The 15,944-nt window shown below is 42.7% G+C and overlaps 1 protein-coding gene across 1 annotated transcript in view; it reads left to right on the top strand.

Moving 5' to 3' along the window:
- The window catches only part of LOC124802832 (cohesin subunit SA-2-like), a 376,821-nt gene that overhangs the window by 28,820 nt on the left and 332,057 nt on the right, over positions 1-15,944 (top strand). Inside the window, exon 3 of the mRNA XM_047263844.1 lies at positions 265-418. Within this exon, the coding sequence (XP_047119800.1) occupies positions 265-418 (154 nt within the window). The remainder of the gene's footprint in view (positions 1-264; positions 419-15,944) is intronic.

Here is a 15,944-nt window from a genome sequence, read left to right as displayed (position 1 = left end):
CTCTTCTCTCTCTCTCTCTCTCTCTCTCTCTCTCTCTCTCTCTCTCTCTCTCTCTCTCTCTCTCTCTCTCTCTCTCTGCCCCCTCCCCATTTTTTCATGAAGTAAATTTAATATTGTTTTTTAGAAATATGAATTTATTGTATGGAACAGTGAGCAGTTCTACTTAATTGGGACATGATGCTGTTTTGTGTATTAAGTTTACAGTCATTAAAAAAATTAATCTAATAGCTTCTGTGTTTTTCTCATGACTTTCTGTGTTTGCAGGGATTGTTCAAGTAAGATCAGACTTTTCTGTTGTGAAAAACTGAAGTCCTGGGTGGAAGAATATCCAGAAATTTTTGTCTCTGGTGAATACCTGGAAATAATTTTTGTTTTGATGCATGATTCTCTGAAGAGTATTAGAATGTGCAGTTTAAAGGTAACACTATACTTTAGTTTTCCCAACAGTACATTCTAATAGTACTGTAATGAAACATGAGTTAGTTAACTAACTTAACAGCTTTTGACTCGAGGAACTCATTGTAATACAGCTGTCTGTGTGAGCACACAGGTCACTCAATGTGATGCTTCTGCTTTATCTACAGTAGGGTACAGGACATAGTAATTTAGACTAGATCAACAGATGAACCAGACAAAATAAACAGATTGAATCTTGCGTTCAGCAGCTCAGAGTGCATTATTTATAACCATTTTGATCAACTAAAACTGTGTTCTAACTAGGACTCAGACCCACATCCTTGTTTTGGCATGCCTAGATAATTCAGCCTCTACAAAGATTGCCTATGAAGAGCAGAGGTTCAGGTCCCAGTTTTAGACTTTAACACTGTTTTAAACTGTCAAGAAGTTACAAGCAAACTGTGTCCCACAGTGCTGCAAGTACCTATTGTAATGCCTGCTCATTTAAGGTGCAGCATTGATCATGTGTATTGCCAAACATTTCAGAACATGATAGTTAGTTTTCCATGGATGTAATTAATAGAGGCCACATTACGTGTGAACCCCAAGGAAGATTATGGCTTAGCATGGACAAGAACATTTTCAGAGTAGTCAGTTCAAAGAAGTTGCTAGAGTATTTAGTTTGAAACACAGGACAGGTCCTGCTAACTCCAGATCCTTATGTGGTAAAATGAAATTGTATTGAAGTAAAATCATAAATTCACTTGCTTCTGATGAACATCTTACATGGAACTATCAAATTGCAAGAGCAAAGATGACTCTGGAACATGAAGTGGAGCTGAATGTTAAATTTGAGCATCATTCAGATATCAAATGTACAGAGAAAGTAAGATAAAATAGATCAAAATGCAGTACAATCTTTCACGACAACACTGTAATATTCAGCGTGGAATTCAAGTAATGGATCAGGCAACAGACATGTGAAGAATATTGAACTTTTGATGAAACTTGTGGAAATTGTCTTTTGTTGAAGGATGCAATGACGCAGTGAGGATGGATCACGGTTTCCTCCTAATCATCCCTTGTTAACTTTCCAGAATTTCTTAACCTTGAACCTTGGGTCACCATCATTCCCCATATCCCTCAACATGCAAGTTAATCTTACATCTGCAGAAATAACTGCCAAAAAACTGATCCCAGCATTACAATCCTACCTGCTGACAAAGGCCCCACCACTGTTGTGTTGAACCATGAAGATTACCTGGCAGATGGAGTCCACCAGCTGTCAGATTCATCCACTTACACCCTGCCACAGTGACCCCATTCCAGAAACCCAGCAGGATCTCCAGTCTCCCCCTAAATCTGTAGGCCCATCTCAGAAACTCTCCCCAGAGTCTCTCTCTCTCTCTCTCTCTTTTCCTAAAGTCCGTAAACCCAATTACCCAGGATGCCCCATTGTGGCCAATTACTGCGTCACCACTGAGAGAATCTCGGCTCTTGTAGATCAACGCCTACAGACTGTTACCTGCAACCTACCCTCCTCTATAAAAGAGACCCACCATTTCATCCACCAGCAGCCAGCAGCCAACAGTTCTTGGTCCTTCACCACAAGGTGCCTTGCTCGTCACTGTTGATGCCACCTCCCTTTATACTAAGATCCCTTAATGCCCATGGCCTTTCCGCTATTGAACACTACTTTCCTCATTGCCCAACGGATTCCAAATTTACAACTTCCTTCCTGGTCACCATACCCAGCCATATCCTCACCCAAGATTACTGCTCATTCGAAGAAAACACCTACAAACAAATCCAGGGTATGGCATTGGACACTCATGTAGCACAATCCTATGCCAACCTATTCATGGGTCATCTAGAGGATTCCTTCCTAACCGCACAGATCACATACCCCTCTCCTGGTTCAGATTCCATAATCATATATTCATGATCTGGATCGAAGGTGAGGATATCCTATCCACATTCCTCCAGAACCTCAACATCGTCTCCCCTTTTCACTTCACCTGTCCTACTTGTGCCAACAAGCCACTTTTGTCAACGCTGACCTCCATCTCATAGATGGCTACATAAGAATCTCTGTCCTGATCAAACCTGCTCATACCTCCCAACCACCAGCAATACCTCCACTTTGACAGCTGCCATCCATTCCATACCAAGAAGTCCCTCCCATACAGCCTTGCGACCCATGGCCGTTGAATCTGTAGTGATGAGCAGTCCCTCTTGAAATATATCAAGGGTCTCACTGAGGCCTTCACAGACCATAATTGCCCTCCCAATCTTGTACAGAAACAGATCTCCTATGCCTTCTCTTTCCAGTCACCCACCACCTCCCAAAGCCCCACTGACCGGCCAAAGAGGAGCATTCTACTTGTGCCCTAATGCCATCCAACACTGGAGCAACTGAATCACATTTTCCGCCAGGGTTTCTGCTACCTTTCACTGTGCCCTGAAGTGAGGAATGTCTTCCTTGCTATCTTTCCCACTCCTCCTACAGTGGTATTCCGACACCCACTGAACTTACACAATATCCTCATGCATCCTTACACGACCCATGCTCCCAACTCCTTTCCTCGTGACTCATATCCCTGTAATTGACCTAGATGCAGGATCTGTCTCTTACTTCCACACACCACCACCTACTCCAGTCCAGTCACAAGCATCACCTATCCCATTAACACATTGAAACCGTTGGATGTACTAGATCTATGTTTTAAACATAAAATGTGATCATCGTATGTCATAGGTTCTTCACTTCCAACTTATTTATTTGTGATTTAAACGCGTGTTTTATGTTTGTAAGTGGCAATACTAATTGTGTGGCTTGTCGTAAGTGCAGTGTTAATGGCTAGCACACACCAGTCTCTTGTGAATGGTGCCAGTGTTAGGTGAATTGCGTGCATGCTCGAAATGTTGTTGAAGGTTGTTTTGTTCTATGTCAGCTGCTATGTTGTGCTATTGTGTGCATCCTTCCTGTGTGTAAAAGTGTATAAATAGTGAATATGACTGATAGTGAATATGCTGATAGAAACAATGGTAGTGAGTATGAGGAAGCTAATGCATCAGTTTCTGTTAGCTAGGTTTGTCTTTCAGTTCACCAACCTGCCCTTCCTAATGAATGGTGTCATTTTGATGCACTCCCTGAATTGCCTCTGTTTGAAGAAATGGGTGGAATTCAGGTTCCTGTCAATACACTATCAACAGAACTAGACCGTTTGTTGCAATTTTTTGATTACAGCATGTTTCTAAAAGTAAAGTTAACTAGTGATACTATTTCTGAACTTCGCCGTCAGAACAGAATCAAACCAAAATCTCCATGGAGGAAGTGGAGAGTAGTGAGGATACATGAAGTATATCAATTTTTTGCAATCATTTTGCATATGTGTGTTGTAAAGAAACCTAAACTTTGGGATTATAGGTTTGAAGGCACTGTGCTTGCTTCATCATTTGCATCTCAGCTAATGTCACGAGACAGAATTTTTGCCGTATTCAGGATGCTGCATGGGAACAATAATGCACTATGGATACCTCAACAAGAACGAGGCCATGACCCTCTGCATAAAATAAGACCTGTTTGGGACTTATTCACAGAAAGATGCAGGTAAGTTTTTTATCCAGCACAAAATCTGCCTGTGGATGAAGTAATATGTCCTTTTTGAGGAAGAATTGGATTCCATGTTTATATGAAAGACAAACCAGAGAAATATGGGATAAAACTGTATGTTGTCAAACAGATTACATGTGCAGTGCTAAAGTTTATACTGGAGGAAATGTTGACAATTCTGTCAAATCACTGCTCCTAAGTCTGAGTTCCAGTTATTTGGGCAAAGGACATATGATATAAGTGGACAGATTTTATACAAGTCCTGCGGTCCTTTAATAACTATTGGAAATAAATACATTGGGAGTTGGAACTGTGATGAAGAACAGGATAGGTTTGCCTAGAGACCTAATAAATCAAAAACTAAAGAAAGGAGAAATGACAGTGTGTCGCAAAGGACATCTCTGCTTGAAATCGAAAGACAAATGTGATGTACACTTGTTGTCAACACAGCATGAGATGAATGAAATCCAGGAGTGGATATGTTGAGGCAGTAAAGCTAGACGTTGTACTAGACTACAGCTTGTCTAAAACAGGTGTTGACAGAGGAGACCAGCTGAAGAGTTATATCCAAAAAGTGTGTATTAGCAGATTTTATCTGTAAATTATCAAAGCAATTGGTTCAAAAAGCAGGAGTAGAACTAAATGAAGACACACATTCAGCATCTGGAGTTGCAAGTGCAAACAGACTCACAGCACCTCATTTTCCTGAGAAACTACCACCAACAGAAAGGAAAACAAATCCAGCTAGAAGATACAAGGTCTGTTGGGAACAAGGGAAAGCTCGGGAAAGGTAGAGAGGAAAGATATCAGATACTACTGTAAGCCATTTAACACAGACCTTCGTGTTACAGAGTGTTTTGAAAGATTTCATATCTGAGAGAACTTCTCTAATTTGTAAAAATGAGAGAAAAAAAATTTCACAATAAAACACTTTACCTACAAATCAAGCATTTAGTATTTCCTGCTGACAAGTGGTTTTAAATCAATAGCCTACGATTCCCCATGACTTAAAAAATTTAGTCCACTTTGGGAAAAATAAGAATGCTGAAAACTGATGTCTTTAGAGTGATATCTACAAATCCCTGTATAATTTATTTGTGCTAAACACATATACATATTCATAAAGAGGAAGGATCGAAGGTTAAGCAGGTATACTGCCTAAAGAGGTAAGTGGACTAGTAAGTTTATTAAAAAATTATAAATTGTAGCAAATTTCCTCAGGATCCGTGTATTAACTGGATTGCCGACCTGTTTGCATCCAACGTGTTAAAGGCAGGGCTACCTGTGAAACCAGTCTTGTGATCTAAAAGCTAAACTGCAACCACTGTTCTGCATCATATGTGGGCATGACAACCAACAAGCTGTCTTCCGCATGAATGGCCACTGAAACTGTGCTAAGAAACATCTGGACCACCCAGTTACTGAGCATGTTGAAAGACAACATTCTTCATTTCAGTGACTGTTTCGCAGCCTGTGTCATCTGGATCCTTCCTGCTAACACCAGTTTTTCTAATTTGGGCAGGTGGGCACTCTCCCTGCAACATATCCTACATTCCTGTTACCTTCCTGGTCTCAAACTTAGTCAGTCATTGTCCTTCACCCTCCTATCTACATCTACATCAATACTCTGCAAATCGCGTTTAAGTGCCTGGCAGAGGGTTCATCGAACCACCTTCACAACTCTCTATTATTCCAATCTCGTACAGCACGTGGAAAGAATGAACACCTATATCTTTCTGTATGAGTTCTGATTCCTCTTATTTTATCGTGGTGATCGTTTCTTCCTATTTAAGTTGCTGTCAACAAAATATTTTCACATTCGGAGGAGAAAGATGGTGATTGGAATTTCATGAGAAGATTCCGTTGCAACAAAAACGCCTTTCTTTTAATGATGTCCAGCCCAAATCCTATATCATTTCTGTGACACTCTCTCCCATATCTGTGATAATACAAAACGTGCTGCCCTTCTTTGAACTTTTTTGATGTACTCTGTCAGTCCTATCTGGTAAGGATCCCACACCATGCAGCAGTATTCTAAAAGAGGACGGACAAGTGTAGTGTAGGCAGTCTCCTTAGTAGATCTGTTACATTTTCTAAGTGTCCTGCCAATAAAACACAGTCTTTGGTTAGCCTTCCTCACAATATTTTCTGTATATTCCTTCCAATTTAAGTTGCTCGTAATTGTAATTCCTAGGTATTTACGGCCTTTAGATTTGACTGATTCATCATGTAACCAAAGTTTAATGGATTCCTTTTATCACTCATGTGGATGACCTCACACCTCATTATTTAGGGTCAACTGCCAATTTTCGCACCTTTCAGGTATCTTTCCTAAATCGTTTTGTAATTTGTTTTGATCTTCTGATGACTTTATTAGCTGATAAATGACAGCGTCATCTGCAAACAACGTAAGATGGCTGCTCAAAATGTCTCCCACATTGTCTATATAGATAAGGAACAGCAAAGGGCATATAACACCATCTCATGGAACACCACAAATCACTTCTGTTTTACTCGATGACTTTCCATCAATTGCTATGAACTGTGACCTCTCTGACAGGAAATCACAAGTTCAGTCACATAACTGAGACGAAATTCCATAAGCACGCAATTTCACTACAAGCTGCTTGTGTGGTACAGTGTCAGAAGCTTTCCGGAAATCCAGAAATGTGGAATCAGTCTGAAATCCCTTGTCAATAGCACTCAACACTTCATGCAAATAAAGAGCTATTGTGTTTCACAAGAATAATGTTTTCTAAATCCATGTTGGCTCTGTGTCAATAGACCGTTTTCTTCGAGGTAATTCATAATGTTCGAATACAATATATGTTCCAAAACCCTGCTGCATATCAATGTTAACGATATGGGCCTGGAATTTAGTGGATTACTCCTACTACCTTTCTTGAATATTGGTGTGACATGTGCAACTTTCCAGTCTTTGAGTACAGATCTTATATCGAATGATCAGTTGTATATGATTGTTAAGTATGGACCTAATGCATCAGCATACTCTGAAAGGAACCTAATTGGTATTCATTCTGGACAAGAAGACTTGCTTTTATTAAGTGATTTAAGTTGCTTCACTACTCCAAGGATATATACTTCTACGTTACTCATGTTGGCAGCTGCTCTTGATTCAAATTCTGGAATATTTACTTAGTATTCTTTTGTGATGGCATTTCAGAAGGCTATGGTTAGTAACTCTGCTTTGGCAGCACTGTCTACAATAGTATCTCCATTGCTATCGTGCAGAGAAGTCATTGATTGTTTCTTGCCACTAACATACTTCACATACGACCAGAATCTCTTTGGATTTTCTGCCAGGTTTTGAGACTAAGTTTTGTTGTGGAAAATATTATAAGCATCTCACATTGAAGTTCACACTAAATTTCGAGCTTCTGTAAAAGATTACCAATGTTGAGGATTTTGCATCTATTTAAATTGGGCGTGTTTGTTTCGTTTTTTCTGCAACCATTTTCTGACCTGTTTTGTGTACCAAGGAGGATTGGCTCCAACGTTTGTTAATTTATTTGCTATAAATCTTTCATTTGCTGCCAATACTATTTCGTTGAATTCAAGCCACATCTGCTCTACGTTTATATTATTAATTTGAAAGGAGTGGAGATTGTCTCTCAGAAAGGTGTCAAGTGAATTTTTATCTGCTTTTTTGAATAGGTATCTTTTTCGTTTATTTTTGGTGGATTTGGGTGTTACGATATTTAGTCTCGCTACTACAACCCTGTGTTCACTAATCCCTGTGTCTGTTTTGATGCTCGTTATTAACTCTTGCCAAGACGTCAAGTGTGTTTTCAGAACTGTTTACTTTTCCTTGTTCACACTCCAGCACTACAAAGCCTTGTATTCCACCAATGCTCCACAGTCTTTTCACTTCTCCCTTTTCTGCCCCCCACCCCCCCCCCCCCCTCCATCCCCCCACCTCCCCACCTTCTCACCTTCCACCTAACTTCTCGACCGTACCTAGCTCCCTACTCCCTCCCCACCTCCTCCTTGTATGCTCCCATAAGGAGCACTGTACAGCAGTGATAGCACACTGGACTCGTATTCGGGAGGACTACAGGTTTTCCGCGATTTTCCTAAATCGCTCCAGGCACATGCCAGGATGGTCCCTTTGAAAGGGCACGGCTGACTTCCTTCCCCGTCCTTCCCTAATCCGATGAGACTGATAACCTCGCTGTCTTGTCTCCTTTCCCAAAACAACCCAACCCAGCAGTGAGACTGCTTCTCACATCATGTGCTGAAGCCTCCAGTCGGGCTTTGGCAGCCAGAAACAGTGGTCGTGTGTGTGTGTGTGTGTGTGTGTGTGTGTGTGTGTGTGTGTGTGAGACAGAGTGAGTTAATGTTTTCTAATTCAGGAGGCGGCCTTTAGGCTGAAAGTTTGCTTATTTAGCAGTCTTTTTTGTTACGTCTGTTTGTGACTCAGTGTCTCCACTATATAGTGCGTAGCAATCTATCCTTTTTAAAATATTGTCATTATGACAGCCTGGATTTTCAATTGTTTCATTGTTTTGCTCAGCAATTTGATCTGCGTTTATTATGATCAAAAAGTGACAGGAAAAGAAAACATGAAGGTTACTGTGGGAAATGAGATTCTAATTAAGAGATCCAATAAATGCAAAGTGATGGTGTTACTTTGTTTGCAAATTTCATGAAGAGGTTACAGTGTGAATTTTGATTTTTTGCTTGCGAAACAGCAGCAGTATGGCTTGAATTAACATTCTGTTACATAGCAGCTGCTGACTTATTTACCAGTTTGAGCCATTTATTCTCATTTCAAAGCAAAGAATTTCAGTTATTATTTCTGAAACAGTGAAATGCTTTAGGGAAGTTCTGAACCATTATGTGATGATTAATTGACTTTCAGCACATCATTTGTGTTTTATTTTATAAAAAGTTCTTTACACACCTTTCATTAAAAAAATGTTGCATGTAGATTACCATTGTCTGATTTGACAAAATCGGTAAATCCACAGAATGGAATCCAATAGAACGGTAGATGTGTTTTCCAATTTTGTGTTTTTTGCATCATCAGTGCCCTTAATTTCAATTTGCAGTAGTTCATTGAGGAACTCCCCCATCCCATAATTTCTTTTGTTCAGATGTTAGGCTCCTCAGTGTTGGGCTATTAAGTCACTACAACAGTGATATGTGTCTACACTTTCAGTAAGCTGTTCTTATAAATTTGTTGGTTTCTTCACTGTTTTCTTATTTGAGATTTACCTTATTTGTTACAGTAGTATGACCGGAGACTTTTTATCTAATACTTAATGCTCAGGGCATCATATCTCAAATTTTATTCAAATAACCTTCAGGTGCGGCATTTAATTTGGCTTCTCTTTTTCTGTAGTCATCCACAAATTTCGGAGTGCTTTCTTTTGAGTCAACAGACATGATTGCACATAAATCACCTTAAAGCATAACCCCAACACCTACATAATGAAACACACATCAACCCCAGCTCCGTGTCATCTGTTAAGCAGCGCGAGAAGTTACTACCGAACACAGGAAGCAATGCGCTAGTACACGTACCGTCAAGTTCAAAGAAATTATGCATTCGCAAATGTGCATGTGCAAGTTGAATAGAAAAAAAGTCATGGTATGGACGCACTTTTATAGATCAATAATGTTTGTTTTATAAGTGAGCTGTTACAATGTCAAGTTGAAGACATATATTTCAAAACGACACAACACATACAAGTCACAGAGCAAGTTGACAAGCAATACGTGTGTACACGGTAACATTCGAATGAGCACTGAGTCGAAGTCTAGCGGCCGCTGCCTGGCTGGCCGCTTAGGTGGCGCAGCTGCTGCATGGCTGGCAGACAGCGCCGCACGTAGAGGACGCGCGTAATTGCGCGGCAACCGTTTGAATGATCGGCGAGTCACAACACTTTTCCTCCCTTTGAAATTGTTGCACTGGTCTTGATGGAGGTGGCCTGGAGATGGCTAACGTCCATAGGCGTTGTTTGACTGGCCGTAAAATCTTGAGGAGGAGGCTTCCCGTACGAACGGAAGTTTCCCTGATGATAACGAGTCAAGATGACAGGAGACGTAGGGGTTGAATCTGCTGGGGCCCCATGCACTAATCTGCCCATTGCGGCAAGTCCAGTTGATATAACAGGAGACATGGGCAATGTGTCAGCGTCTGTAGGAGGAGGAGGAGAGTAGATTGGCTCCGACAGAGGATCGTCATCTGGTTCCTGCATGGGCACGTCTCCTGGTGGCGTCCGTTCTTGTACTGGCATCGAGATGATGGTGAGAGGGCTCTGTTGTGAGTATTGAGAGATGCCAAGATCCCGAGCGTCAGGTAGAGCCGAAGGTGGTGTAGCGGCATTCAGAACAGGCGTTGCCGGCACACGAGGCTGAAGCTGGTCCGAATGACGCACTGCAACACCCGTGTCCGTCTGGATTTCATATGGGTGTCGGCCACGGTATCGTAAGATGCAGCCCGGACTCCATTTTGGCCGCCTGCCATATCCCCAGACCCAGACGAGGTCGTCGGCGGTGAACCGGCGAAGTAAAGGCACCCGCGGCCGTGAGGTGGAAGGCCGCAGAAGATGAAGTAGTGTGCGGGGCTGTCGGCCATGTAAGAGCTCAGCCGGGCTGTGGTCGCCCATGGGGGTGAAACGGTAAGACGCCAGAAACTGGAGAAGCGCATCATCAGCAGCAGAAGAAGTCAGAAGTTTCTGCATTTGAGCCTTAAATGTGCGGACCAGTCATTCAGCCTCACCGTTTGATTGTGGATGGAACGGCGGGGCCGTGACATGCATAACGCCGTGACGAGATCAAAAATCCGCAAATTCGGAAGAGGCAAATTGTGGACCATTATCAGTAACAAAGAAAAAATGCGGGCGAGAGCACTTCTGGTTGCCGCGGTGGTAGGCGACGTGCAACAGACAATGAAAGAAAGTTAGAGTAGGCGTCAATGACAAGGAGCCAATAAGTACCTAAAAAGGGTCCCACAAAGTCAGCATGAATGCGCTCCCAGGGCTTCTCAGGCGAAGGCCATGGTGACAAAGATGACTTCGGGGCGGGGGCCTGTGACGCACAAGGGTCGCAGGCAGCGACCATGTGTGCTATTTCAGTGTCGATGCCAGGCCAGTACACATGACAGCGTGCCAGAGATTTTGTGCGAGACACACCCCAGTACCCTTGGTGAAGGGGGCGCAAGACCGAAGCACGCAAAGACGCAGATACCACAACACGCGGCGAAGCATTATCGGTGGAAAGGAGGATAACACCATCCCTAGCCATGAGGCGGTAGCACAAAGCGTAGTAGTTCCGCAGCGGGTCAGAAGTCTTAGCGGACGGGCGATCTGGCCAACCCTTGTGAATACAGCGTAAAACCCAGGAGAGGGTAGGGTCAGAACCCGTAGCAGCCGCCAGCCGGTCCCCGGTGATGGGGAACCCGTCCACAACCCGCTGCTCGGCAACATCCAGGTGGAAACACAAAAGTTCGCCCCTATCGAATGCCAGATCAGGACCCATGGGAAGGCGAGATAGTGCATCAGCGTTTGCATGTTGAGCCGTCGGCTGGAAATGAATCTCATAATTGAAACAAGACAAGTAAAGAGCCCAACGCTGGAGGTGGTGTGCAGCCTTGTCGAGAAGTGACGTTGATGGATGAAACAAGGAAACAAGTGGTTTGTGATCCGTAACAAGATGAAATTTTGAGCCATAGAGAAAAACACCAAACTTACGAAGAGCATAAATAATGGCCAAAGCTTCTTTTTCAATTTGAGAATACTTTTGTTGGGCGTCTGTGAGCGTTTTGGAGGCATAAGCAATGGGTTGTTCCGAACCGTCAGAAAAACGGTGCACAAGGACTGCACCGACCCCGTATTGAGAGGTGTCCGTGGCAAGAACAAGATGTTGTCCAGGTCGATAAGTAGCCAGGCACAGGGCCTGTTTCAGCATAGTCTTCAATTGCTGGAAAGCCGCATCGCAGGATGCGGACCAGTGAAAAGGCATGTTTTTATGCAACAGGCGATGCAACGGCTGAGCCACCGAAGCCGCAGACGGTAAAAACTTGTGATGGTATGCTATTTTCCCCAAGAAGGCCTGCAGTTCCTTAACAGAAGCAGGGCGAGGAAGGGCATCGATCGCGACGACAGTTTGCTGAAGCGGACGAATACCATCCCGAGAGAGTTGAAACCCCAAGTACGTGATAGATGCCTGAAAAAATTGTAATTTCTGAAGATTACACTTAAGACCGGCGGTCTGTAAGACATGAAAAAGTGTGCGGAGATTTTGAAGATGTTCTTCAGTGGTGGAGCCAGTGACAACAATGTCGTCCATGTAATTGATACACCCAGCGATGGGGAGCAATAATTGTTCCAAGAATCTATGAAAGAGAGCAGGGGCGTTAGCAACCCCGAATGGCAAGCGTTGGTACTGATAGAGGCTGAAAGGCGTGTTAAGGACCAGAAACTACCGGGAAGCAGCGTCGAGAGGAAGTTGATGATACGCTTCCGACAGATCAATTTTAGAAAAATACTGGCCTCCTGCAAGTTTAGTGAACAGTTCTTCAGGTTGGGGCATAGGGTAAGTGTCGATGATGCATTGAGCATTGACTGTGGCTTTGAAATCGCCACAGAGACGAATATCACCATTTGGCTTAGCAACGACAACGACAGGAGAGGACCACTAACTGGAAGTGACAGGAAGCAAGACCCCTGAAGTAGTGAGACAATCCAGCTCCCGTTTGACCCGATCACGAAGGGCCACAGGAATGGGCTGAGCCCGAAAAAACTTAGGCCGAGCAGTAAGTTTGAGTGTGATATGAGCTTCAAAGTTGTTTGCACGGCCTAACCCAGGAGAAAAAAGGGACGAAAATGTCATCGACAAGGAATCCAATTGCGCATAAGGAATAGCATCAGAGACAATATTGACAGAGTCATCTATGGAGAACCCAAAAACGCGAAAGGCATCAAAACCAAAAAGATTCTTTGCGTTACTCTGGTCGGCTTAAATATGGGAACAGTGCGAACGACGGATTTATAAGATACCTCAGCATTAAATTGTCCCAAGAGAGAAATCTTCTGTTTATTGTACGTCTGTAATTGCCGAGTGACAGGTGACAGGAGTGGAGAACCCAACTGAAGATACGTCTGAGAATTAATTATAGTGGCAGCAGAACCAGTATCCACCTGCATGCGAACATTTCGATCAAGGATTTGGACAATGAGGAATAACTTCCCTGAAAGGGAAGAAGTGCAATTGACAGACAACGCAGAATCAGAATCAGCGTCATGTTCATGAACATCATGTATGTGGTCGGATTTGCAAACAGAAGACACATGACCTTTCTTTTTGCAATTGTGACACACAGCCCAACGTTGGGGACAATCCCCGCGTGAATGTTTTGTAAAACACCGCGGACATGAAGGAAGTTGCCGGGGCTTTTGCTGCAGTTTCTTAGTGGGTTGTTTACGGTTAGGCCGCGGCTGCGCGTGGGAGCGCACTGCGGTCACGTCGGCTGGCGGGGACGCGCCGCACGCGTCGTCAATAGTGCACAGAGGTTGTATTTCCCCAACATCACCCCACTCCTCTATTTGCGCCACCGTGGCGTGAGAAATTTCAAAAGACTGCGCAATGGAGAGAACTTAATCTAGAGTCGGATTTGCCAACTGAAGGGCACGTTGCCGAACTTCTTTGTCGGGCGCCAACCGGATAATAGCATCCCATACCATTGAATCGGCGTAGGATTCTTTGTGAACGTCAGTAACAAATTGACTCTTTCGACTGAGGCCATGAAGTTCAGCAGCCCAAGCACGATAGGATTGATGCGGCTGTTTTTGACAACGATAAAAGGCAACACGAGAGGCTACGACATGTGTTTGCTTTTGAAAATAGACAGACAGAAGTGAGCACATTTCAGCAAAGGACAAAGACGCAGGATCCTTCAAAGGAGCCAATGCGACAACAACCAATACATTTGAGGTGAAATCCAGGAAAGGAACAGAGACATGGTTGTTCGTCCATGACATGAAATGCCAAGAAGTGCTGTCGAAGACGTCTTTCATAATCAGACCAGTCTTCTGCCGTCTCGTCATAAGGAGGAAAAGGAGGTATAGCCAACGACGAGAAACGTGAATTGCCGATGTTAGAAGCATTTGCTGTTCAAAGAGATGTTGCAATAGTTGCTTGGCAGTAACCATGGAAACCTGTGGGTCAACGGTGAAAAGGAAAAATCCATGACCTCGTCGCCAATTGTTATAACGTCAAGTTGAACACATATATTTCAAAACAACACAACACATATAAGTCACAGAGCAAGTTGACAAGCCACACATGTGTACACGGTAACATTTGAATGAGCACTGATTCCAAGTCTAGCGGCTGCTGCATGGCTAGCAGACAGCGCCGCACGTAGAGGACGCGCGTAATTGCACGGCAACACTTTGAATGATCGGCGAGTCACAACATGAGCATAAAAAAAGTTTTGTTAGTGATGAAAGTTCTTTCCTGATGTTTCCCTTTAACTTGGGTAATGGAGCTGAATGTCATGTAAGGAGTTAAGAAAAAATATTAAATCGTGGCAAATGATGTTAATGCAATGTGCAAATAACAAGAAATTTGGAATGTTCTTGAAGAGTAAGTTTGTATCAGAAATTTTACATTAAATACTAGAAATTATGCGGGAAACAAAGCTATTCAATAATTTGAGATGCACTAAAGCCATACCCTAAATTTGTATAGTATGGAATTAACAGTGTAATTGGGTGTAACATGCTAAATAACCAGTAAGGTAGGCCGGCCATGGCAGTCTCAAACCAGTGTAAAATGTCCAGTGAGCATAGGCTACTAAAATTTTAACATGATATATAAGAGAGAGGTGAATTCATTGATCAAAAATTGGCGTTAATTAAGTTTGAGGATTTCAGTGTAAATGAAGTAACTTTTGGAATGAATTTAGTAAACATGTTTGACATCCCAGAGCCTAAAGAAACAGTAGACTTAATTGTGAGAAAGAACACTCTATTGGAAATAACTAGACACCAAAGACATTAAAGAAATCAAATGATAAAAAGTACAGAATCCTATCACCACTCATCAGAGTGATTGTGAATACCATGTCAGTGGCAGATCTCTGGGCTTCGTGCAGGGAAGGCAGGGTGCCTGCACAAACTCATGGTGTTACAGTTGCCTTTCTAACTAACAGATTTCAGGTGCTGTTTACCAGTGAAACTGAACCAGTGAGACACATGTCGCCTGTTCAAAAGCCTGCTGTGTTCCTGGGGGAAGTAAATGGAAAAAAGTAGAGGTACATTAATCACAATCAGTTAGAATGTTTAGCAAACAATGATGGCCCTTAGGGAAGCAACAGCAAGGGATGAGAAGGATGTCATTGTGCACTCAAGTGTGTCTGCTTGCACATCTCATTTAATATGTTAAAGGGGTTGTTCTGGTGTCTATTGAGGGAAGAGATCCAACTGACTTCAGATTGTGCCACGTGTTGTAACGAAGAGAACTGCGAAGAGAAACAGAGTGGGATAGGAAAAAGTGGCTAAAAGAGTAATGTGATGCAATTGAAGAACTGGACAGGAAGGGAAAATATGACTTACTATACGACAGAGTAAAGACTATGACATGGGATCAAAACAGAACAGGAAATTTTGAGTAAAGGCAAAGAGGTAGTGTACAAAGATCGTGACGATGTCCTTCATAGGTGGGAAAAATATCTAAAAGACCTGTATGACACAGTTCGCAAGCCAGAAACTCTGGAACTTGAATCACAGAACAGTGTAAGTGATGACGAGAAAGGACCAACCATCATCGTGGAAAAAGGGAAGTCTGCCATAGCTGCAATGAAAAATGGCAAAGCAGCAGGTACAGATATGATACTGAGAGAAATATTAAAATACTTGAACCAAGATAGAATAAGAGAAATATTGAGGTTATATAATAAAAT

This window comes from Schistocerca piceifrons, chromosome 6 (assembly GCF_021461385.2).
Source record: "Schistocerca piceifrons isolate TAMUIC-IGC-003096 chromosome 6, iqSchPice1.1, whole genome shotgun sequence".
In the NCBI taxonomy this organism is placed as follows: Eukaryota; Metazoa; Arthropoda; class Insecta; order Orthoptera; family Acrididae; genus Schistocerca; species Schistocerca piceifrons.
Note: the sequence above shows the minus strand (reverse complement) of the source record. Positions and strands in the feature narration are given on the sequence as shown.